We start from the raw sequence: 25,937 nt of genomic DNA, 5'->3' as shown, positions 1-25,937 counted from the left end.
AACAAGGAAATGCCATTCTTCATCATGCATGGTCTCATGACAAGGAATTTCAGCTGCTGTCCTAGGAAAGCCTAAAACTCAGACTTGAAAGGAGGCGTTTTGCTCAGCGAAGCTGTTAAATCCAATCATCTCTCAATGATTGCATGATTCTCTGTGGCCACAAGAGCTACTTCTGATCTTTTAATGATATTTAATTAAGTCTCTACCAATGCTCATTTCTAAACAGTTTCATCATTACCAAGAACAACTACTATTAACTGCAAAGAAGGCAGCCCTGGGCACAGATGAAAGATTAATAGATGAGCTTATGGGTTCAGCAGTGCAGCTTTAAATCTATCCATAACTGCCTCTGAAAGCTTTCTAAACTAGCTAATGGTGCAATATTGTGGTTCTCATTGAATGTGAGTTTATGTCATTATGCTAATTACTCATAATTTCTTACCCCAGTTATTACAAGATAGAAGCTGATGGATGTTGAGCATTTATTTACTTTGTTTGTAATGCGTGTAAACACGATGATACATCTGTTCTTGTTACATTATTATTTCAGAAGATACTGATTTTGAAATCAATCCAGTGATTTCATCTGGAGATTATTTATTATACAATAATAATTCAGACCAGATTTTCTTTCTCCTACTCAGAATGGGTTGTATGCAATCTCTGGATGCCCACTGAGAGCAGCTAGACCACTCCAGTTCTATATTCCTGGGCTTTTGACATCAGGGCTTCCAATTATAACAATTTTGCAAGGAAACTTGCACCTCAACCACAAGTATTGCATCTATTGCATTAATTTATCTGAGTGCGTATGCTTGTAGTGGAATGCACCCCACTGATATTAACATGCTCATCATCTTAACCCTCAGATAAATGTGTCTGATCAGAATTCAGTGTGTGCTGTATGTTTCAAAACACGAATTGGAGATTTTGTTTCATCAGAAGTAGGGACAACAGCCACTCCAAAATGGAACAGGCATGGTGTCAAAAAAATTGCTGTCTTGACTGGACTGTGTTAGGGACTGTGTTTGCAGAGCCATCCAGCAAACCCTAGCATTTCTCATCACCTTTTTTAGTCAGTCACCTCAAAGAGGAAGAGGGGACAAAGGAGACTCTGGAAAGAGGGGTGATCATGATCCTCAGCCACTATATTGCAGCTGCACCAGGTCATGGAGTGCACAATGCAGCCATGTAACGGGTAGCTGAGAGCTCTGCTCCTGTGGACTTCCCTTGATCTTTCCTTCCAACCCCCCTCTCAAAATGCACACGATGAAGTTTTGGTTCCCTGGGGCCCAGCATCTGCACATTCTGCCCAGCCTCAGCACAGCGGTCTCTGGGACTTGCACCAGCTAGACTTCACCACAGAGAAGAAGGTAAAAGGAAGTGGCAGTGGCCTGGGGCTCTTTGTTTTCCTCTTGCACATGGAGCAGTCTGAGAAGGTTCAGATCTGCTTTACCAATTGAAACAGTCCAATTAGGTTTCCAGCAGTCTGCCGAAACGTTGGTCACTGAAGCACGTGGAATGACCTGAGACTGTGTTTTCCAAGAGATTTAATTCCTTCAAGGGCAGAGCCTCTCTTCACCGCCTCACACCTCCCTCTTGGAAACATCAGAACATTTGGGGAGCTGTCACATTGCATTTTGTCACCACAGCCTAATACAGGAAGACTGGAAAGTGACCCACTTCGTGTTTAAGAAAAAAGAAAAAAAAAAAAAAAAAAAAAAAAAAAGAAGCAACAATAAAAAGAATCTGTGCAGACAGCAGTGCAAAGATGGCAAAGCAAAGGAGATTGCCTTGACTCAGCAAGATGAGATTTTCTTTAAGGAGCTAGACAATGTGAAATCCTCACAGACAGACTCACTCTGCACAACAAGTGGATTTTGTCCACTTGCTCTTGGAGGAAATCCAGCTCTCAAATTCAAGATATTGTTCACTGAAGACAATCAAAAAAACTTCTGTTGCATTCAGTCTTTCTAAGGCAACACTGCCCACTGAAACCCATGACTTACAGTCTGCATCACTTCAAATCAGTGCTTCATCAGCAGTTGCTATGACGTATTTCTACTAACACATCTGATAATCCCAGGAACTTCCCATCCCTGGAAAAGAAACTGTTCTTGCTGTGATTTGCACAGGAGGAGAGGTGAATGCACATGGAACAACTGGCCATGGCTGACAATGCCACTCACGGGGTCAGAATGAAGGTGTCTAGATTCTAGCTTTCCAGGATTTAAAGGTTCAAAGAAAGTCAGTCTGCAGCTCACATTAATAAGCCATTTTTAGCTTTTGTGCATTATCCTCCCAGCAAAGGCTTTCTCCTGGACATTACTCAGTTCCTCAGAAGCTGCAACCTGGCACAAGAGGCGGTATATGGAAACGAGAGATGACTGGTCCTTGGTTCTTACACTGGAAATCTGTCATTTGTTTTTTCTTCACATTGTAAATTATTCCAATTCTAAACATGTGCTGGAAAAGCTGCTTTTCAAAATCTAAAACTGCTGCAGAGGATCGTGTGCCAATATTTAGACCACCCAGCTGTGAACCTGAGTTTCTCATTCTCTTTTCTGCTGCTCGATAGAGCACCTTTTATATGGGAAAGTGACACTTCAGAGGGCCCCCAGACCCTTATGCATTTTGTCAAAATGCATGGAGACTCTTCTGGGAGGAACCCCAATTCAGGGACTGAAGAATATAGCCTTGGTAAAATATCAGTATAAAATACCTCCTTAAAATTGATTCTGCAGGATCTGGGCAACAACCTTCACAGAACAGATGGGAAAGGACTTTTACTACCTTTAACTCCTGTTATTAAGGCTCAGAACCAGCAAAATACTTAAACATCATGCTTCAAAATACTTTTACTTCAATGCTAACATGCTTGGCATATGCTTAAATGCTCTGCTGGATCAACACCTTGTATGTACTGGTTCCAGCCATGCAAAAGAGAAAAACAAAACCCTCTGCTTTTTGTGCATTCGCATAAAATTCCTGTTTATAGTTGTAGTCCAGGCAGGACCACTGCTGTCCCTTCTCTTATTCTATACTGAGCTACCGGGTCGAAACCATGGTTCTCTGCTGTCTAAGACTGTGCTGCTGCAGGCAGGAACTGGACCTGTATTTGCCTGTTTGCACCAGACTGGTGAATGCTGCACTGCTCAACACTCTACACATTTTTACCACCACTGTTCTTAGGGGGAAAATTTCCACAATACATCTTTTACCATGAAACTACTGGTTACAGAGTTGCACCAATCTCATATTCTATTACTTGTTTCTTTCCAGTCGTACCAAGTGAGGGCACTCAAATTTGACCTATCCCAGTCATTCCTCTGGTGGCTGTTGCACTTTAAACTGTAAGCTGCTAATCACTGCCAGCAACAACACATGAACTATGAGTAGTAAACGAGAGCTGCTGACTGCACTGCACTAAACTTGAGGGTGTATAGCAAGGGCCTAAAAGATCTCTCTTCATACCTGACCCCACATGTTTCGGGGTCAGTGGGTAAATGTTTCCCTGCAGGGTCAGTTCTGGCTGAGGTGTCATTACAGAAATGTTGTGCGTGACCTCCCTCCAGAAGGAAGCATGAAGAGCTTCAGCTAGCTCGGTCACAAATCCAGGCACAGCTCAGTACAGCTGCATAAGCTGGTGGCTCCCTCTTGCAGATAAAGACAGAAGGCTCAGACTCCTGAGCAGCGCACTCTTCACTAACACTTGTCAAACCTCATGCAGCGAGCACGTTTAGGGGCTCCTCATGCTTAGCACTGCCAAGTCCTCTCTTGAGATAGCAGGTTCAATGGGACCAGCACACCACAAGGGGAATTGCAGTTAGTATTTTCAACAGACCCATCCCTGCAAGAAAGCCTTTCCTCAGCTGTTTCCCTCCACAGTTCTGGAAACTTGCAAGTCCGGCTTGGGAGGAGCACTTGCATTTTAGATGGCATTTTGAAACGACCAAACTTCAAGAATCTCTTACTAGGAGCTCAGGGCTCTGGCTACCACCTCGTAAATTAACTCAAATGTTGCAGTTCTTGATGAACAGGATTTCCTGTTGGGGAAAACTCATAGTACTGAAGCTGACTTGGGATCAGTGTCCAAACTCCAGTACGATGTTCTGTGCTGTTGGCAATGATCCTCCAGTCACAGAGACTGATCTGATGATCACTGAAATAAAAAGGAGTTTTTCCTCTGTTATTTCTTTTGCTCTGTGTCTGTCCTAAAAAGCTTGGGACCTAGATGATGTTCATCTCACAGACAAAATCTCTGATTTTGTGTGGTGGTTTTACTGTGCTGGGCAGCTAAACCCCACAACCGCTCTCTCACTCCCCCTCCTTTAGATGAGGAGGGGGAGAAGTAAAGCAAAGAACAACTCACGGGTTGAGATAAGGATAATTTAATTAAAGGGAAATAATTATAATAATTAAATAAAGACTACCATGAACTAAACAATTTAACTAAGGGGAAATAAAAGGGAAAAGGGAAAAAAGGGAGGAAAACAAACAAACAAAATAAATTAAAGCTATATGGAAGTGCAGAGGAAAGAAATTACTCCCTACTTCCCACAAATGAGCGATGATTGACCACGTCCTTGAAGCAAGGCCTCAACGCACGCAGCCGGTGTTCGAGAGGAGGACCGACGTCTTCTCAACGAGAGCCCACCCCTCCCCTCTTCTTCCTGTTTCCACCTTTTATTGCTGAGTGTGACACCACATGGTATGGAATATCCCTTTGATTGGTTTAGGTCAGCTGCCCTGGTGATGTTTCTCTCCTCACTTTTTTGCCCACCCCCTAGGAGAGTTAGAGAAAGGCCCAATGCTGTGCCACTGCTGCTCAGCAGTAGACACAACACTGGTGTGATAACACTGCTGTTCCAGCTACAAGTACAGAGTACGGCACTGTACGGGCTGCTGCCGGGAAAGTTAGCATTCCAGCCAGACCCAGTACATTTTGTCATGCCAAACTTCTGCTTATCTTGCTAACACATCCCTAAAGAGAGGTGGCCCACAACAAGCAATCATCTCATTAGAAATCTGGATTTTTTTTTGTTATATGACACTCTCATTGATGGTATAGTGTCAAAAGTCATCATGATGAGAACTCACAATAGCAGGGGAAAGCGTACAGCACGTGATCTGGACCTTGTAAGATCTCTGAGACAAGAAAACATTCTTTTGCTGTGCCAGAATAGTATGTGGAATCACCGCTGTAAAATGGGCTTCTGCGGCCTGGAAATGACTCAAAGGTTTGCCAAATTTATAGAGTTTGGTTCAAGCATCTCATCTGAAAGTAGCTGAATGTAATGTTTGATGATGTGCCATGCTTAGTCCTCCTCCCACTGACTTCCACAGGAGCCAGAGCATGCAGAGCACTGGCATTTATCCTCCAGCGTGGCTCCTCTGTGTAAGATTAATACTGTCAATTTGATTCACAAGGGCTTGTGAGCCAGACTAGCAAACCAAAAAAGAATAAGCCCCCCTCTTAAGGAGACAAGGACACGAAAGAGGTTGCCCAGCAAAGTCATCAAAGCAAACAGCATGAATGGGACAGTGTTGATGAAGACAGAAGTGGCATTGAAGGCTGCAGTAACAAAGTGGGGCAGTGACATGAAGATAAGTGGTAAAGTAATTGGCTGGTTGAGCCAAGTGTGAGTCCATGTAGCCTGCCTGCCAGCAAACCATGCAAACGGATACTAGGCATTGAAGATCCGAGTGTCCATGTATGTAAATATATTCTAGGGTAGTGACACAAAAATCCATAGGAACAAACTCTAAGTACAACTTCTGAAAATGTTCTTAAAGTCTCTTAGCTAATTATTACAAACCTGCTTTCCATTTACTGCCAGTGAATAAAGGGTACTAATTTGAGTTTTCTTACTAATTGTTCACAACAGCCAGAGTTGCACCCTCCGCATTTGATCCTGTAAGTGTTTTTCATATCACAAAGACCCTTAAAATTACAAAGATGCCACAGTGCCAGTTTAGTTTTTGACTCTCCACTCCAACAAAAAGTAGGCTTACAGCCAATTCAAGCAGCTAACTGGATTGTCACTTTAGAAAGAGAATCCATAAGAAGTATAAAATTAATAACATTTTACAATGAAGCAAATAACACATGCAGAGACTGGAACCACTGTGCCTTCTCTCCCTCTTTAGTGAACTGTAAACAGCTTAGTCAGGCAGAGAATGTCCCACAGCCAGTGGAAAAAACTTCTTCTCTCCCTCCCATCCTCCAGTTCAGCAACCCATTCAAACACTTGTCTGCAGGGATCGGGGGAAAAAAAAAAAAAAAAAAAAAAAAAAAAAAAAAAGATGCTTCCCTTGTCTCCTTTGCCACCACCCATCCTAACTTCCCATGACCCAGATGCAAACAGAACTAGCATCCTGGGTACAAAAAGGTGCACAGGAGCACAGGATCCCTGATGCCTTCATACTCTTCCTCATGAGAACAGTACCTTACAGGTGGTGACTGCAGACGTTCGTTTACACTTGAGAATTAACTGGCTGCTTGGGTGCTGTTTGGCATAGGAAAGCCTACCAATACACGTGTAAGAGCATTTTCTGCTGCAGCTTCAGGAATGAATACCAAACTAAAAAGTACACAATTGGGTGTAAAATAGCAGCTTAGCTAACATGATCGTTATTTACTTGCTCAGAACTAAACAGTCTATTAGTGACAACCAAAGACATTTTCCTAGAGACATTTTCCTTTGCTTTCAGTGCTTAAGGTCAGTGATTAGGTTCTCATGAGCTGCCATGTATATCTGAAGTGACAATAGCAATTTATACATAAATTTGGGTGAAACACGTGAGATACATCATAATGGAGAGAAAAGTTTTACTACGAGTTTTGATGTACTAGTTGAAACTTTGTGCTTTCTAAAAGCAAGTCCCAACCATATGCATGACATTTTAAAGTGCCTTATTCCAATCCTGACAAATGAGCACCAGATGTTTCTTTTATTATACTTGCATTTCATATACTCATTCAACATTTCAGGCTCATGTGAAGATCTAAGAAACTCTCTCTGACCCACCTCTCCCCCCATAAGAAAGAGAGCTACAAGAAAGAACAAAATCAAGAATAAAATATAGTAATTCAGATTAAATACAGCAAATACTTGAAGGAAGAACTGAAGTCTTTTCACGAGGAGAAAGAAAAGACAGGGTGAGAATAATGTCTGGGTTCAGTTATCACCAAGCACAGACCAATTGTTAGAAAGTCTCTCACAACGAACAACACTTTTTTTTTTTTTTACTATTATTATTCCTTTCAAAACAGTTGTGCTCTGAAAGGTTCCTCTCAGCCTATAAATGCTATAACCTAGAGATTAAAAGGCCTGTAATTACATCTGAGCATTCTGGCTTCTCTGCAGGCAATGGTGGGGATGAGGTTGCTTCCATGGAGGAGGGAGTCTGTTTCTTTAGGATTTATTGGTTTAATTAACTGCTTTATATGCCTCTTTTCTTCCCAGAATAAACTGTTCATTCACTCCAGTCTCACTGCCCACCTCGCCCATTTGAAATCCAGGCCAAGCTGTCCTCTCACCAGTACCCTACAAAGGTGCCTTGGGGTGGAACTGCAGGGTGCCAGTCAGAGAGATTTGTTCCTGCAAGTGCTAAGTATTATTTTCATTCCTGTTTGGCTCAGTCTCTGGCAGCTTTGATTTTCTTTTCCATTTTTGTCTGTCTCAAAAACTTTTCACTGCTTGTTGACTGAATACATAGAAAGGCTTGCTTTCTTGCTAGAGAAGCAATTCAGTATTTAAATGCAATCTTAAAGCAATGTCAATGTGTAGGGATCACTTCTAAAGTGGAACTGTAGACTGTATTAGGGTCTGATTCTCTGTGGCTCTTGCTTTTGTCTCAACTACCCTGACAGTAACATGCTACAAAGCTGGTGTGTGGATTATACATGCTTATACATTGCTTTTCAAGAAAAACATCGAAGTTCTATGTGTAACTGTCTTCCTAGAGCTTGTGAAGGGAACAAATACCTGAAACGAATGAGCAAACAGTACAAATATCATTCCAATTCGCTCCCAGGAACAGTCTCTTAGCAGTTTCCAAGGGGCACATCAGGTAATGTAAACAGAGGAATCTTTCCCCTTGCCACAACTGTTCAGAGTCCCTAAAGGGTAAAGGACTCAGAATGATTAATGTGTCATTGTGTACGCCAACCCCTTGCTACTACAAGGAGGTGGAGATTATCTTGATGCTGCTGCCCCACAACGGGCAGATGGTATAACTCTGCACGCTGACACCAAGCTCTTTGTTTCTGCAGTGCCTGCAGGTACTACAGTTTCTGCGAGTGATCCTACCAGAACCCTAACATGGAAAATCAAACCTGAAATTGATAGATCAGCCCTGAAAGGGACCTGTCATCCAATCCAGCCCTCTGCAGGTAGTTATGTTACATAGTCCCATTCCAAAGGGACCGTGTTGCTCCATCTTGATGATCACGAGAATACATATTCATGTCATCTCTGTACACATGCCCACTTCAGCACACACCACCCATAACTGCAAATACCATTGCCACTTTCCTCAAACCCACTAGTTAAGGAATTATTTAGCATGGATGAGAGAGAAGAGCTGGCATGTCTGACAACATCTGAATACTGCAGTGTTCATCTAACTGCAGAACTGAAGTTCTAAATTAACTACCTAGCCTTTCTGCTTTATGGAGGTTCAGGTGTCTTTAAGACCTTCATAAATCAAGGCTCACTTGGCATTGGCTTTTGAGAAAGGCCAAGCAAGTGTTGAATTGTGAATGCTGATCCTGAATTATGATTGCAATAGCTAGCCACAAGGGCACTCAACCTATTATTTCTGAAACTAGCTGTTCGGCTCTCAGTTTGTCCTCTGCAACTGTGCTTTTGTCCGGGAACTGCCTTTTGCAATTTTTGTATGGCATCCCAAGGGAAAAAAAAATATCTTAACCTAAATCACTTGTACTTGTTCACAATACCAAGGTGACCGTACTGTGTTTTTAAATACATCAGGTTTTCCTTTGTAACACTGTTTAAGAAAAATGCATTTAAACACATGTACACTCATAAAGTATTATTCTGATTAGGGTTAAAATATCCACATGGATACAGAGCATGCTAGTGCTCCAGAACAAGGGCAAACATACAGAAACACACTCTTAGTAACCATTCCAAGAAGGCAGTTTATCTAGAAATCAAACATGTGGCACACTGCTTCAGATTATCCTCTTGATGCACCAAAGCAGCATCTAATCAGCTTTAACTCTTAGCAAATACAGATTTGTGTCATAAGTGTTGTAGGAAATAACCCACAGTCTCACTCTGCACTTGCAGGAGAACAATAACAACCATTTCCCGTGAAGGTCTAATGGCGTGTGTACAAGGTTAATACTGGTACATAGGAGAACTCTGCGTGATGTGAAAATTCTGGAGGGATTAGAAACACTTTGACTCTCAAAGATTACATGACAGTACCACAGAATTGCAGAACCCAGCCATGGACATTTGGACATAGGGTGAAAGTGGGATATTTTAAGCACAAATTTAAATGGAAAAATTCTTAGGAGAATCCTGGTAGGATGCATAAATACACTAATTTATCTGACTACTGAAACAATGCTTTCCAGTGTATCATTAGTAACTGAAATTCAGTGTATTAAAGCAGCTTGCCTTAAAAGCCTCTCAAAGCTCAATCTAAATAATAAGAGAACTAAGGATTCTGTAGTTACTTGTAAGAGTTTTACCCAGATTTTCATTCTTGACTGCAGAACTGTGTTAAGACACATTCAGAATTCCTGTTTTGGTTGTTACTTTGCTTACTCTGACAAGCTCTATTGATCTCGGTGAGCTTTGTGTACACATAAAGACTGATTAAAAACTGTGAAAGGCCACTGATCCTTTGTCTTTAGCTTAAAGCCTCAGGGAAGCTGCTTTGTTCTCCTGAACTTTAATTCTGATTATTTTTTTTCCCCCAGATCTAACTTAAGCAGAGGCAGTAAATGCAACATGAAAAAAGTCAGCTTCCAAGAAAAGTCTTATATTTTTTGTCACTCTCTGTCACCAGCCTCCTCTCCCTCCCGTGAAATTAAAGCCGACTTCGGCACTCTGGCTGGGGAAGTGCTGCTCAACATTTACAGCAACTCCAGGATCCTTGGGAGACGGCTGTTTGTGAAGTGACCCAATACCTACCATAAGAAGTAAATTTGGAGCTCAGTCTTCCCTGACGGCTTGGCATTGCTCCTCCACACCCTTGACAAAAGCCAGCCAGTCTCACTTTTCAGTCAGCAGCTTCCAGCCCTGCTGCTGCCCGAGTCCCTCACGTTTCCCACAGCTGCCCTCACGACACAAAAGTGCATTATAGTTTTTTATAGGTCACCCAAAAAACGCTGACTGCTTTAGGACAGCTACAAGCACAGTGGCTGATGCCTCAGCCCGCTGGGGTCGCTGCCTGCGTGTGACCAGCGGGAGAACCGGGGGCGGCCGGGCGGCGAGCAGCCTGCTGCCCATCAGCGGCCGTGCCCGGGAAGATGGCAGCGTCCCGGCCGCGCCGACAGGCAGCCAGGGAGGGACAGGCGCTCCCCGGGGACCTGCAGCGGCCGGAGGGGACGTGTGAAGGCGGCGGGGCCAGCCCGCGGCGCCCTCAGCCCCGCGTTACCTCAGCGGCGCTGCTCAGCTGAGGCGCGGGGAGCGGAGCCTCCATCGCCACACGGCGGCGGCAGAGAGCGCGGCGCCGCCACCGCCCCTCTCTATCGTCGCGGCGCCGAGAAGGCCTCATCACTGCGCGACGGCGGCGACAGGTATCCCGGTGGCCCGGCTCGGCCCCTCCCGGTACCTCACGGCTCGGACCGGTACCTCACGGCCCCTCACGGTACCTCAGGGCGCGTCCCGGTGCCTCGCGGCCCGTCGCGGCTCGGCCCGGTAGCTCAGGGCGTGCTGTGGCCGTGAAGGAGGAGTGGTGGCGGCAGTGGGGGTCCCGTGGGGAGGCGGGGGTGCCCCAAGGGCAGCGCTTTCTTGATGCCTGACGCCTGTGCCCACCGCGTTTTCTCCTTGCAGAGCGGTGTTTCTGAGCCTGAGTCTTATTGTTGAGCCTAATGGGTTTTCTCCTTCCAGAGCATTCCTGTTAAGATTGCTTCCATAAAGACATGACCACGCAGGTAAATGAGAGCTTAATTTTAAATTAAGTAATTGTTGGTTTGATATATGTACTATATATATATTTTTAGGCTGCTTATGCATAATACTAATTATTTTTTCTTTCTAGTACGGTATTCTCTTCAAGCAAGAGCAAGGTGAGAAGACACCAATATTTATTAAATAATACTGGCTTCCTTGGGCAATGTAAAGCAGATATGTGTCTGAGATCATCTGGGTTATGTTTATATGACATGTAAATCTGAATAGCTTAAACATATCTGTGCAGTTTTTCAACAGTGACCTTGGTAAACATAGACCTTGTGTGCTTTGAAACAATAACAGCAGTGATAAGGCTCCCAGAGCACTGATAGACCTGAAGTGCAAGGGGGTCTGCTGCTAACATTAAACAGGCAATTTTAGCGTTACCAAAGCCTACGTGACTTTTTTTGGTGACTGGACTCTCATATACTTCAGTCCCAGAAGTCTGTAGGTACTGTGACTAGAGTAGCATGTTCTTGCTGCAGCAGATGCAATAGACTTATGATAAAAAAACTCCATGGTTTTTGCCTGATAAACCAGCTGCATATGCTTTAAAACTTCCTTTCGTAAAAATGTCAAAATACAGCTACAATGTAGACCTTTGTCAGAGCAATCTTAAAATTGTAAAAGAACACAAAAAAGGGCAGTTTCCTGGTTTAAATTTAACTCTGTGTCATGTCAAGACATTAATTGGGCTATCTGCTCTGAATATTACATAGGTGTCCAGCCTATAACGGGAAGTAAAAATTGGTTGTTATCTTCCATCAAAAGAAACCACCTTAACTTTTAGTTTCTATGTTTATATTCTCTTTTAGCTCATGATGATGACATCTGGTCAGTTGCCTGGGGAAAGAACAAAAAGGATGGTTCTGAAATTGTGATCTCTGGTTCTTTGGATGATCTAGTGAAGGTCTGGAAGTGGTAAGTGAACTGCTCCATACTGAATGGTTAAAACCAGTTTTAACCCTGGGAAGTAGTCAGCGTGGAGTTAAAGCAACCTTAAATTTCCACAACAGGTAGCATGACACAGCTCTTGAGCAAGCTTATCTTCATTGGTACATGCTTTTTACAGGAGTGGTAGCATTCCAATGTGCTTTAAATTGGGAAGAACACAAACCCTTCTGAAAATATACATTGAATTTTATATGTCTTCTGTGAGAGAATGGTAGAACTTGATGCATTTTGAAACCAAAGAATTAGAAATGAAGCTTTTTATGAGACAATGCATTGAGGGCATGTATACTGTGAAAGGAATAATGAGAACAAAGTAAAAGAGAAAATGTTACCTTCCTTTCTTATCAAAAAAAAAATAAAAGAAATATATCTTCATAATCCTCATACAAGTGACACTGAAGTGTACTTTTGCAATGTTTTCCTCTCTCTTAGCCAGAGCAATATTAAGTCTGTGCTTCACTTTAGTTACTTCAGTAGCTTTGTGTGATATTCTAAAAATGTTAGTCATTGTTTCATGTTGTGCTGGCAGGTTGGGTCTGCTGTGCAAGTAGTCATGTACTGCTGTGTGATGGAGATTTCTGTGGGACTCCTTACAAACTGAAAATGAAGTACATGCTTTTCAGAAATACGATAAATGATTTGTTTCTTTCCTTTGAGTACAGTGAGCAATTTGTGCATAGCTGTCCTCACTTTCCATGGGTACTTCTGTTTTCCTATGGTTGACCAGAATTGAGAAGTGTGGGTTAATTTGTTTATTTGTTTTATCCAAGGTTGGATTTCAGTTAAGTACCTCCAGCTATTCATAACTGGCCTTTTCTTTCCCTTTAACAAAAGGAATGGTGAAAAATTGAACCTACAGTGGACGTTAGAGGGTCACCAACTAGGTGTGGTATCTGTGGATATCAGCCACACAGGTTCCATTGCAGCATCCAGCTCCCTAGATGCCCATATTCGCCTTTGGGATTTGGAAACTGGCAAACAGATCAAGTCAATAGATGCTGGACCTGGTAAGATATCAGTGTTAATCTGTGTGTAAGAAATTTCCTAAACCTAGGTGGTAACTACTGTACATTATATAATTAGGGTATATGAGATGACTGGGACTTTTAAAATCTTTCTTGATTTGCAGAATCTTAAAATCTGAGTGATTTTTATCAGCTCAATATAAAGTAATATCAGATGGTTTTACATTTTTACACTATTTACACTTTTTTAGATATGTTTTTTTGTTAGATAAAGCAGAATGGAAACCAGCTTGCTCTTACACATATGTTAATATAAAGGTGTTTTAAAAAATGATCCAAACACTTACTCAGACTGGTTTACAAAGGAAGTCTGAGTCTTGATTTCTAGTTATATCTGAATTGAATTTAAGCCATATATGTGATGCTTATTTATGCAGTACATCCAAGCCTAAGGGAACAAGTCAAAGTAGGGTAAAGCTGAAGTCTAGACTGATGTTGCATTCTCTGAGTTGGAATGCAGGGCCTAAGATTTTATTGTTACTTCACTGATCCATTGGCAGTCCCGTAATTAAAAACAATCTTGGAGTGTTTTAGGTAATTAATCATAAGAATATAGAAAAATCTGTGAATTACATTGTGCCAGATAAATATAGTATGTTACTCTGAAAGGTTTTTTAATTCACTTGTAACACATGTTGACCCACGTTACATTCATATATCTGCATGATTCTTCTCCATCTTCTGTGCATTGCTAACTGCTAGTTGTTGCTTTCTTACACTGGTTCAATACCTGTCAGCATGAGGAGAAAAGAACGAATTTATACTTCACATATGCAGCCTTAAATGCTAAATTTGTTGTTGCAGTAGGGGCTACTAAACTTGAGATCTTAGTAGAAAATGTCATCTTTCACTAAACTTAAATAAATATCTCATGCTTTACTCCATTAAAAGGAAGTTCACAGTAATGAGCTTGTATGCTCCTGGAGTATTTAGTAGAGTTTGGAGTATTAAGAGTAGCCAGGGATAAACGTCTAAACATATGCGTTCTGAACTGACATTGGGTAAGGACTAACAACAGTATTCAGCTAACTGAATGTTGTTTTTTTGTTTGTTTTTGTTGTTGTTATTTTTTAATATAGTTGATGCTTGGTCTCTGGCTTTTTCACCTGATTCCCAGTACCTTGCAACAGGAAGTCATGTGGGAAAAGTAAATATTTTTGGTGCTGAAACTGGAAAAAAAGAATATTCTCTGGATACCAGAGGAAAGTTCATCCTTAGCATTGCATATGTAAGAACAATAACTGATCATCTCTTATATTTAATATGTGGTAATATGTTATAAGCCTTTTTTTTTTCTTTCATCACTTTATTTCTACATGATATTGTCGACCGTGCTTTGTGACAAGCCGCTAAGAGCATCGGGAGGGGAGGTACATAGCATAAATTCATACAGTTGTTAAATGCATACTTGCTGTGTTTTATTACAGAGTCCAGATGGGAAATACTTAGCCAGTGGAGCGATAGATGGCATTATCAATATTTTTGATATTGCAACTGGAAAACTTTTGCACACGCTAGAAGGTAATGGTTTGCCTATTTGCAGTACCTAAGTTCTGGTTTCATTCAGGAAAACTGAAAGATATAATGTAAGTCAGAGTTGGATACAATAGCCACAGCATAAATGAATTTGTGGTTTTTGTCCATTAGATTTTATTTATTCATTTACTTAATTTGCAAAATAAGAGGCAAACTGTAAACTCAGGCTTGTAGCATAAATCCCATCCCTATCTTAAAATATCAAGTCAGTAATGCTTAACTCATTTCTTAAATTGCAGTTGCTTCTTGTATTGTAGTGCACTACAAGTGAGACTAAGCCGAATCTATGCTGCTATACATGATTTTTCTTTTGAATATGGTATCAGATTTATAGCAAAGTATTCTTGTTTCAGAAAACAACTGAACATACTATGTTGTAAAAGATACGCATTTTTAAGGTGTGAGCTTTTACTGTTCATGCAGATTCTGCCCAGTGCAAAATATAGAACCCAACAACTTCAAACATTATTAAATCATGTTAGAAAACATGACGCTTGTCATATTAGAAAGCATTGTGAGATCAGAAAACTATGTTTTCCTACATCACTTCTAATTAAGATCCTCAGCTGAAAGGAGTACTTTTGTGTTGCCTTGGACATGCTTTAACATTCAAAGCTCAGAATATTGCCAGTTTCCATTGTATGTTGTGTGAAGAAGCCAGCAGAGGCATAGAGAGGTTGCTTTCTTTTAACAGGGAATGCTGTTCTGATGTAACTCTCACTACTATTACTGTCATTAGTAAGCAGTAGAGATAAATTCTGAGCCATGCAAAACTTTGAATTTCAGGTCATGCGATGCCTATTCGTTCACTGACATTTTCTCCAGATTCTCAGTTACTTGTAACTGCTTCAGATGACGGCTACATCAAAATCTACGATGTGTGAGTTTTCATTTTGCAAGATATGCTAACAGTAAAGTAACTGTTCCAAAAAGCTGAGGATGTAAAAAATGTAAAATTCCCTTCCGCTTTTGGACAATTCTTTATTGAATAAGTAACCTTAGCTTAAATAATAAAACATTAAATCTTCTAGTTTTTAAGAAGTACATAGGTAGATGATAGTCTAAGTTTGAAATCAGTTTTCCTCATATTTGCCCCCGTAAGCAACAGGCTAATTGTTTTGTATATCTGTCCTGTGTGTTTGTGTTTACACATCAGAAACATCTGTACCTACCTGAAGTGACATCGTTTACTTTTTTTTCTCTTGCATTGTGACAAAAATTGGAGGAGTTTCCTGGGAAGGAAAAGGCACTGATTCAGTCATCTTCACTCCTCTATACCTGCATTACTGTGCATTCTTTGTAGAAGTTTTCCAGGCCAAACTGTTTTGTCCACCTATCCATCTTTGTAGTGACCTCTTTTTAAGTTTGGAAATGGAAAACCAGAACCTATTGCAACACAAGACAGCTTGGTTGAAAAAATGTCCTCCTTCCGTGATCCTTCCATTGAACTATTCGTGACTGCGCTGATTACAGTATATTCTAGTTGCTTTCTCCCTGGAATTCACAAACCAAATGTTGATCTTACAATTCTGTGTTCTAAATTTGTTCTTTCTACAGACAGCATGCAAACTTGGCTGGCACATTAAGTGGTCATGGATCCTGGGTATTAAATGTAGCATTTTGTCCTGATGATACCCATTTTGTTTCCAGGTAATGAGGATTTTAAACTCTTATGCTTATTTAAAAAAAAAAAAAAAGTTTTATATTTATAAGTGGAGATTAATCAGAAAGTAGATGTGTTCAAATTGCAGTGAAATCTGTAATGGAATAGCAAACATAACAATAAAAGACTCAAGCTGATTTGTAATGTAATAGCAGTTGTAATCAATACTATTTCATAGTATAAGTCATCTCACTGCAGTGTAGTTTCCTACAAGTGAAAAATACTTTAATGAAAAAAAGGGCAATTTGATTCTAAATATCTGAAAAGCTGCTGTTAAAAAACAAGTACAACCTAATGTAGTAGTAGTACATGTTGATTGAGTTGAACTGCCTTAAGAGCTCTTAAAACAGCTTAGACAGTTGGGAGACCTGGTATATACAATAGGCATTTCTTGATCTTTGGATCAAGAATTTTCAAAGAATTTTCTGACTAAAACAGGAGTCCTCATTTTCATACTGCAGATACTGAAACAGTGATGTATCTTAAAGGTTACTAGACCTGGTAGAAGATGCAAATCTTTGTTAATTTATCCCTATCTTTTAAGCTCTGAAATAAACTAGTTAATCTATTAACTTAAATTTTGATTATTTTTCCAGTTCATCTGATAAAAGTGTAAAAGTTTGGGATGCCGGAACAAGAACCTGTGTTCACACTTTCTCTGACCACCAAGATCAGGTATGTTACAAACTTAATATTGTCTGGTCTACCATCACTTTACCTAAATCATTGTAAACAGGAAAACTTAAGTTGTGCAGTTGTGCGTGCTTGTGCTTAAAAGAGGAGTTGGACTTCAGCTTACTGTAATGAAATCTTAAAAGCTGCAATTTTTAGGCACTTAATATCAATCTAATATTCCAAGAGTGGTATAGGTTGAGCTCTTCCATGGAACCCATTTTTACAGGTCCAAACAAGGGTACTCCTGAGTGGCCAAATGGATTCTTATCAGACTGTATTTTTATCTTCATGGTCTTATTTATCACTTACAGAGTGTGTGCAGGTGTAGGGGGAAGGAGTTATTTAAAAGGATGGTATTTTTAAAAAATATTTCAAACCATCCTTGAAACTCTATTTTTGCTGAAGAAAAGCTGTAATTGAGTAAAGAGGCTAGGAACCAGCTTACTTCTTTTTCCCCAAATGCTAGGTGTTAAGTAGAACAAGGCTGTATTTGGATGTTTAAGAAAAGACTTAAGAATGGAAATTCCTGCATATTTTATTTAGACTCTTTTTTCCACAGTACTTTTTTGCTGGTAACCCCTTTTTCAGTTATCTACATCTGTGAGGATTTTGATACCAAGCATAATTGGGTTTCTAGTGTTGTTTTAGTTGTAATTACATGGACTTGTGGAAGGCAGGGATACGTCAGCCCCCTGCAACATTTGATCCCTATAGTTTTTAGATAGAAAAGCAGCGTATGAGATTTCCCCCAAAACATGTTGATACAGCTATTTTGTAATCTTGTATTAATGTGCTGGATAGACTTCATTCTTCCTCATGTTATTCTAATAAAAGGGATGAGTGAGAGTCATTTACAGGTTTATAAGTTTTTAGCTCAAGCCAGAGGACTGACCTGAATTTCTCTTGCTTTTGCACTGGTAAGTAAATGACTCTCAATTAACCCAAGGATAAACTAGGTCATTCTTTATCATACGCTGCTTCTCAGTCTGCATGAAAAGCACTTCAAAATACACTCAAAAAAAAGATGGGAGCCAAGAGTGTAAAAGGTTAAGACAGACTTATGCTACTTGGGGCAAGTACACTTTGGTATTTTTCCAAGTATCTTAAGGCTGCATAATCTGTAGTCAATGAAAGTAGAAAGCAAGAATTTACCAGGCAGCTAGAAGTCTTATCCCATTACAAGCCTTATCACTTGTTAAAGCAGGAATTGTAACTGTATTAGCTCTGAGAGGGTGTTCTTAAATAATCCTCTTTTGCTTCTTGTAGTTGGTATACATTACTTGTTGCAAAGATAAATAAATGTTTTGTCTCAGTACCTCCCCTTTATGATCTTCTCTATGTCCTATTTGCAGGTTTGGGGAGTGAAATACAATGGAAGTGGGTCCAAAATTGTATCTGTTGGAAATGACAAAGAAATCCATATCTATGATTGTCCTGTTTAAATGTCTTTAAATGTCTTTGGTTAACTTCTGTGGCAGTTCTTAAAAACACTGCAATCCTGTTTTTTTTTTTTATTTTATAAAAAGCATTTTAGTAATGCTGATCTGATTTCCCACTGAAAATCAGATAATCAGATAAATTTATATGCAATCTTTATTGTTTAGCATGAAAGAAAGCTTTACTTTTTTAAAATAAAAACTATAGTTGCAAGTAACTTGTAACTAATCCTTGGAAAAATGTATTTTTGGAAATATACAGTCATGGGTGAGGTAACTGCTCAGTTAATCTACCACTGGTATCTCATCTCTTCCTGGCTTTCCTACATAAATAGACTAGAGCTGGAAATTGTTGACCAGCTTGAACAAGCTTATTTTAGGAAAAGGAAGAGTGACTGAGATTATGATAGCCTTCGCTCATCTTAATGTAGGTCCTCTGTGTGGGATAGGGTCATTCAAGTTGAACACCTGTTCCAGCCATTGTATGGTGACAGGTGGCACCTTCATCATGGTTTAATTTCACTAATGGGTACTACTTGTTCTCAACCCTACTTCAGTACAAAGTCTGCTTTTATAAAACAGATAAAATGGAATTTTACTTTGCTATCTTGGCACAGTACAAAGCACCAACAGTACATGCAAGGCATAGCCTTTTGTTGTACAGCCACACCACCTTCTAGGAAAGCCTGAGATAAAGAGCAACAGTTTCTGAAAAAAGTCATTCGGGGGGGGGGGGGAGGGTGGGGAAGTACCTCTTCTTAAATCATTCTGAAGTACTGTATACACAGGAGAGAAATACTTCATAATTTTCTTGTTAAGATGAGAGTTAAGAGTTAAGATGATGAAAGAAGTCTACTCTCATCTGTAGAAAAGGAAGAGACAGGAGAACAGTACTATGAAGTAGTAGGGCAGGAATAGAATACTCTTGAAATACAGTTAACTGGTTAATGGACTGCATACACAAAGACATCTAAACTAGTTGAACAAAGGAGCAGGAACTTAGAGAAACATGTTTAAGAAGACTAGCTTACAAAGCACGAAGAGAAAAAACAAAATGTGAAGTTCTATTTATTAGAAGTAACTTCAGCTATGTTTTATTCTATGAAATTAATTTCCAGTATGAAAATATTTACATAAGACACTCCACTTCTTAGCAGTATTGCCAGAGTCTTATATAAATAGCATAGGTGAAATAAAGTGAGAACCTTCACAGCACAAGAAAATGTATACCAACTCAGTTGGTTCTCAGCTGTGTGACATTTGCTTTATATATAAAGACAAGAACACAATATAAATTAGTTACAAAAAAAGTGATACTGACAGCGCAGCAACTCAATTTGCTGAACACAAAAACCAGAAGCAGTGGCTATTACAGCCATGCAGTTTTCATTGTGAAAATTTACATTTTAGATGATAGCCATTCCACCTTGCTTTAAGATGTCTGACATTGTACACCTGTTCTTGGACCCTCTTCATCTTCTTCATATGCTTCTCCCCCACTGTTACGGTAGGTTTGCTCACTAGGGTCAAAATCTTCAAGGTCTACCTGATCCATCTCATCTGTAATCATAACATCTTCTCGTGGAGGAAGCAGAGCCTCCAGCAGATTGAGTTTCTCCCTTGGAAGCCAGTGGTGCTCTGGGAACTGGACCTACAATTTTTTTTTTAAACAAATAGTTACTCCTGATGCTAATAGATTTCTTTGCTACAAAAAAGCATGTAGTTAACTTACCAAAAATTGTATAATTAAGCTGCCTTTGTCCATTGGGGATTTGTAGATAGGCATCCCTTCATTGTAGATACACTTTAGGTCACCGTGTTTTATCACTTCACCTGCACAAAGGTCAGGAGTTGTAAGCAATATTACATGACAGGAGTTTCGTAAACAATAAAAATAAACTTTAGGTTACAGAGCAATCTACAGAAAACAGCGCATACTGAAGCACACTAAAACAAAGCAAAGTGATAAAAACACCAAATAGAAGTTCATCTTGAGTATTTCCTCTACTGTAGGCAAATCAGCTTTTCTTAGAACAGCCTCCAGGCTGAATTCACAGATTAATATGTATGTTTCTGGCCTCTCATGGCCTGTCTATCCTGCAACTGAAGTAGCAACCTTCCTAAGAAGCATTTGACAGCATTAGCTGGAATTCTGCATGCAGAGTTTCAGTTCTTAGTTTTGCCACTCCTGACTCCATGACTGCAAAAGCAGTTTGGATTTGTTGCATCAGTTGATTAAGAAATAGCTCTAGCACAGTCCAAAAGACAAGCAGTTTGCATGGCATCAGAATTCTGAAGACCTACCTGGCCTAGATGATATGACAAGAACTCTGTTGTCAAGAGTATCAATTGTCTTTTTGAAGCCACATAAAGCCTCTGAGAGTTGAATTCTCATTTTTGTAATTAAGTCATGCCCTCGCCTCTGAAAGACAGCATGATCCTTTTGATCAAGTACTATTATAACATCACCAGGCTCCAGATCAGGTTCTTGGTCACCTTCTCCATGAAATACTATCTTCTGACCATCTTTCATACCTGCAGAAGAAAAAGCAGTGAACTCTCAACAGAATTATTAGAATGGGATTAGGGATGCAGAACAAATAAACGTCTCTCACCTTTATCAACATGAACTTCTATGATCTTTTTCTCTCTTACAACCTTACAGCCATTGCAGTTGTCACACCTGTCCTTTGGGTTTATTCTTTCGCCTTGGCCTTTGCATTCTGGACACACAGTTTGGATTTGCTGTACCATGCCAGGTCCAATCTGCTGAACTAGAACTTGCATTCCTCTTCCTTTACACACAGGGCACTTTTCTACTGCCCCTCGCTTTCCACCATAGCCTTTAACAGAAGAAGTTAAAGGTAATCTCAGGGGTAAAAAAAAAATTATTCTACAATAGTCAAGCTACAACTCACTGACTTCAAGAGAACCTTTAGGCAACTTAAGTAGTTCTGTAATGCAATTCCAATTTAATTAGGATTTAGTTTCCATGACAAACATGCCCCACAAGTTAGGAGTTTTAACATACAAAAGAAAGCCAACTTCTCTACTCACAGCTCATTTAATAGTCTCCCTGCACCACCAACTCTCTCCCCCCCCTCTACTCCCCCCATTATCTTGGTTTTGAATGAATCATCAACATACAGCCTTCCACAGCTACATTTTCCATTAATGCCTTGGTAAGAATTGGTTCAGTAAAAATGTAAAAACATACTAAGATACAAGGCTACATTAAGATTTACCTCAGTGAAGATCAGGCATTATGGATGCTTAAGAGGTGTAAAACAAGTCGCACAACTCTAGCTACAATTCTACTGCCAATTATTCAAGAAAAAGTTTAACAAAACAGCTGTTGATTAAAGCTTCCGATTCAAGTATGTAATGAAGGTGCTCTTGATGACAATTTATAGACTTCAAGTCTGCCATTAGAGCAATAGGTTAACACCACTGTCTAGGAAGAGGGCCTTACTCTTGAATACAGATTGACATAAAGCAGTCTGATTCAGGGCAGGGGGAAGAGAAAAATATATTAAAAAAAATCACTTTGTTCCCAGCCCTCCACTATGTTATTCAAGAAAATCTTGGAGTAAGAGGTGCTTGAAACCACTGCTTATTTTACCTTCACATTTCCCACATATAACATTCTTCTGCAGTGCCAATTTCCTTGTAACGCCATTATATAAGTCTTCAAGAGATACACCTAACTGGTGCACAACATTCTTGCCTTGGAAAAACAGAGAAAGAAAAATTAATTCTGGTTCAGCTACTGGGAGGACTAATGCTTATTTAAAGGCTTCTATACTTGTTCATACATGCAGTCTCACTGAAGAAATGTTAATTCCAGACTTTGAACAGAGCTCAGCCCCCTTAAAAGCATGTGCAGTTCCATCAGCTTCCACTAAGCTGCACCCACTTAGGTCAGAACAAAGTTGAGCTGTAGTTAAGTAAAGCATCATTAAAGCCACCTGACCCCTCCTTCTCCCCATAATTTTATAAGCTTAACCAAAACAGAAAGATGCAAGGACACTACCAGCTTCAGATCTAGTCAATTTAGAAATTGCTGTTAGGCCTACCTATATATTTACATGCCACTTCATAGCGTGATTTCAAAGACATGGCAGCAAGTTACTACTTGCTCTTCCAACAGACATTGGGAATGAACAAGAAGAAATCATTGTGCTTTTGGCAACAGTATGTACTCAGTGCCACATAATTTCTCCCAAATCTTTTCATGGGATTCAACATTAACTTAAGTTGATGGTGTCCTTTGAAGCAAGTTGCCCAAAGCATATGAGCAAGTGAGGCACAAATTTAGAAAGAAGATAACTTAAAACTTATCTGCTAGCCATCTTGACAAGTATTTCCCCCCTCCCCTAAAAATTACACCCATACCCATTTTAACAAAAATAAAATAAGCACAAGTAATAAGATTGCTATGGCTACATCATGTTATCTATTTTATTAGAATCTCACTACTAGATTAACTAAAATTCATAGGTTACGTGATCTATTAATTCAACTAATAAAACCCACACTATGTGCACTTAGCAGAACAGCAGTACCAGAGCACACGTGTTTTATGCTTAAGTGCATGGTTAGAATTTCTAGAACTTGTTTAGAACTGTGTACCTCTTCTCTCTCTATTCATTCGGCCTCCACCACCAAAGAACATGTCAAAGATGTCCATGGGTGAAGAGAAGCTGCCGCCACTCAGGCCTCCTTCTTTAATAGCCTGCTCCCCACCCTGGTCATAGAGGTCCCTTTTCTTTGGGTCCGACAGAACTTCATATGCCTGGGATATGAGTTTAAACTAAAAAGAAAAAAGAAGCTCTGAACAACTATGACCAAGAGGAAATGTAACCCTCTCACGTGCAACTCAATCTTCAGATTGAGCCACTACAATACTCTTGCAGTGTTTGTTTTTTCCAAGAGAAAACTCCCTCAACAATAGAGCCTAATAATACACTTTGTCCAGGAAAAACAGCAGTCTTCTCCCTCCCACCCACCAGCATATTACACACAAACTTAGAGTCACATCCAACTTACAGGCATATGCAAACTGCCCCTTTGATGCTCATGGGTTGCAGCCATCATACACCTCTAACAAACCTGTTTAGGAAGGGATATGATGCTATCCCCTAAGTCTTTGGGGTCCCTGGATGCTCACTGGCCACAGCAGCACTAGTCATTCTAGAGCTACACAGCAATCTTTAATGGCTGCTGAGCTCCTATACTCAGCTAAAATTAAACAAATATTTAAGTGACAAAGCACTGGTGTAACTACAAGTGGAACAAATTTGGATAAAAATCAGAACATCAACCTTATCCAGATGTGATTCTTTAAAAAGCCATCCAAAGGCTTCTATTACTAAATCTTATTAGTAAAATAGTAATAGAAAAGAGCGTTGAAAAATGGGCTGAAATGGCTTGTTCAGCTTGCTCATTTTCAACATGATCTGCTTATGACCAGGTAAACTTGCAGACCAAAAATAAAAGCATTAGAAGTTAACTTAGCCTATGTTACTATTTAACTAGTTTAGGTTTGTGAATTAGTATACTACATGCACAATTATTGTGTTTCCTTTCTTACATTAGGGTATTAATTATCAGACCTATTTCTATGTAAATAAACCTATAAATCAAGTTTGTTTTCCATAGGTCTCCAGTTGGTGCTCCTTTAGTAGGGAGCTGAGTGGGTCTCTCTTTTTAAATGAAACAGATGTGCTGTAAACAGTCCACTCATGGCTCAGCCCAATGGAATGGCTTCCTCTGGGTAGTTTCCCTATCCACCTGCTTTTGTGTTTCCTCTAAAGAATTCATGCTGTTCATAGGCACAAATCCATCCACTGCAACCCCAACGTGCACAGTAGTGCTGGCAGGTGGATCCAGCTTTGACCTTCACAACATCCAATACAGCACGATGACCATTAAGGCAGCAGAAGTCCTTCTAGCTTCGCCTGCTTCAAAAAGCATCACTGCTAAGAGTGAACTCCTGGCAGCTGTAAGGAACGGTGAGAGCAGTGCCCGGGGAAGGAGCCACGATGCCCACTTCTCCTCAGCGTGCCCTCCTGCCGCGACCGGGCACCAGGCCTGCTGCCAAGCCGAGGCCTCTTTACCCAGTCCGCACACCCGCACCCTTCATTCATCCCGGGTGCCGCAGGAAGGGCGCTGCGTCCGTGGCCGGGCTGGGGCAGCGCTGGAGCAGAGGAGCTCCCCCGGGCGGCGGGGAGCCGGGCAGCTCCACGCCAGCCCCAGGAGCCGCCACCTGGAGGCCGCCCCGCGGCCCCGCACCCCCGGCGGAGCGGCCCCGAGGCCTGCAGGCGGCGGCCACGCGGGGCCCGCCCGGCCCAGGCAGCCCCGAACCCCGCCGCGCCCCCCGGCCCGCTCCCGGCCCCAGCCCCGGCTCCGTACCCGCTCGCCCTCGCTGGGGTTCTTGTCGGGGTGGTACTTCAGCGCCAGCTTGCGGTAGGCGCGCTTGATCTCCTCGGAGGAGGCGGTGGGCTTCACCTGCAGGATGTCGTAGTACTCCGTCTCCTTCACCATGGTGCCCTGCTCTGCTCTGCTCTGCTCTGCCCCGCGGGGGACGCACCGCGCTCACCGCCCGTCACGGCCCCAGGCCCGCCGCTGCCGCCCCGCTCAGCGCTGCAGCCTCCCGGTCCCGCCGCCTGCCCGCCCGCCCGGCTCTGCGCGAGCCCCGCCTCTTCCGCGCCTTTTATAGCGGCGCCTGCCGAATCTTCTGGAATGACGCCGCCGGACGTCACGGCCCTGGAACGGTCTAGAATCCCTGCGCGTGACGTCACCGCCGGTAACCGGCGGGGCGGGGCCGGGCCAGGCCTCAGCCGCCGCCACCGCCCGGCGGGGCCTCGGGGGGGCTGCGCTGGGCCCGGCCCCTTCAGCGCCCGGCCCCGCGGCCGCCCCTGTCAGGGCTGGCGGGCTCGGAGCCCGAGTTACGGGGCCCTGCCCGGTGTGTGTCCCGCTCCTGGTAACGGGCGGGCGCTCCTGAGGGCGGGGAGCAGGGAAAAATCCACAGGGAAAAATCAAAGCAGTGACAAAGGGAACGGTTCAACGCCACAGGGTCAGCGGCGGTAACCGCTGTCCTCTGGGTGCGTGGTTAGTGACAGCAAAGCACCTAAATCTGTATCGCAAAATTGTGACGTTGCCCTGGCAAGCAAGTAAAGAAACTTCCAAAAATGACTACAGAAAAAAAAATTGTAAGGTGGGAATTTAATTTTTTGGGAAAAAAAAATAATCTTCAATGGTTTTTACCTTGAAGATAAGTTGGCTGTAACGTTAAACCAGTTAACAGGTTTGCAGTAGCTGAATGCTCCAGAGGCTTTCCAAGCACATCATGAATTCACCGAAAATTGAATTTCAAAGGTCAATTTAAAGCAAGTTGCAAAGAGGCAGGCAGTACATCGCTGCGGGGAGCAGGAACCCCTGTGTGCGTAAATGTAACCCTCTGTAAGGACAGGGCAGCTCAGAGTTC

The 25,937-nt window shown here is 41.6% G+C and overlaps 2 protein-coding genes across 6 annotated transcripts; one reads left to right on the top strand and one right to left on the bottom strand.

Moving 5' to 3' along the window:
- The first annotated feature begins 9,059 nt into the window (after positions 1–9,059).
- On the top strand, positions 9,060–19,346 carry SKIC8 (SKI8 subunit of superkiller complex). Of its 5 annotated transcripts, none has more exons than XM_082769128.1 (11): positions 9,060–10,854; positions 11,097–11,140; positions 11,248–11,275; positions 11,975–12,080; positions 12,948–13,120; positions 14,218–14,366; positions 14,566–14,659; positions 15,461–15,554; positions 16,232–16,324; positions 16,934–17,012; positions 18,365–19,346. In XM_082769128.1, the coding sequence occupies exons 2-11, from the start codon at positions 11,129–11,131 to the stop codon at positions 18,452–18,454; spliced, it is 918 nt and encodes a 305-aa protein (XP_082625254.1). In that variant the 5' UTR covers positions 9,060–10,854; positions 11,097–11,128; the 3' UTR covers positions 18,455–19,346. The 5 variants fall into 5 exon arrangements, with proteins under 5 accessions (XP_082625254.1, XP_082625258.1, XP_082625255.1 ...); XM_082769132.1 differs by having other exon boundaries at positions 10,755–10,783; XM_082769129.1 differs by having other exon boundaries at positions 10,757–10,854; positions 11,040–11,140.
- Positions 19,347–19,500: 154 nt separating this feature from the next.
- On the bottom strand, positions 19,501–25,127 carry DNAJA4 (DnaJ heat shock protein family (Hsp40) member A4). Its single transcript, XM_082769127.1, has 7 exons — positions 24,863–25,127; positions 23,081–23,261; positions 22,071–22,175; positions 21,064–21,291; positions 20,753–20,983; positions 20,181–20,281; positions 19,501–20,099 (listed from the first exon to the last, which is right to left on the bottom strand). Exons 1-7 carry the CDS (start codon positions 24,992–24,994, stop codon positions 19,881–19,883), a joined length of 1,197 nt encoding a protein of 398 aa, XP_082625253.1. The 5' UTR covers positions 24,995–25,127; the 3' UTR covers positions 19,501–19,880.
- Positions 25,128–25,937: the final 810 nt, after the last annotated feature.

This window comes from Aythya marila, assembly GCF_965140915.1.
Source record: "Aythya marila genome assembly, chromosome: 11".
NCBI lineage: Eukaryota > Metazoa > Chordata > Aves > Anseriformes > Anatidae > Aythya > Aythya marila.
Note: the sequence above shows the minus strand (reverse complement) of the source record. Positions and strands in the feature narration are given on the sequence as shown.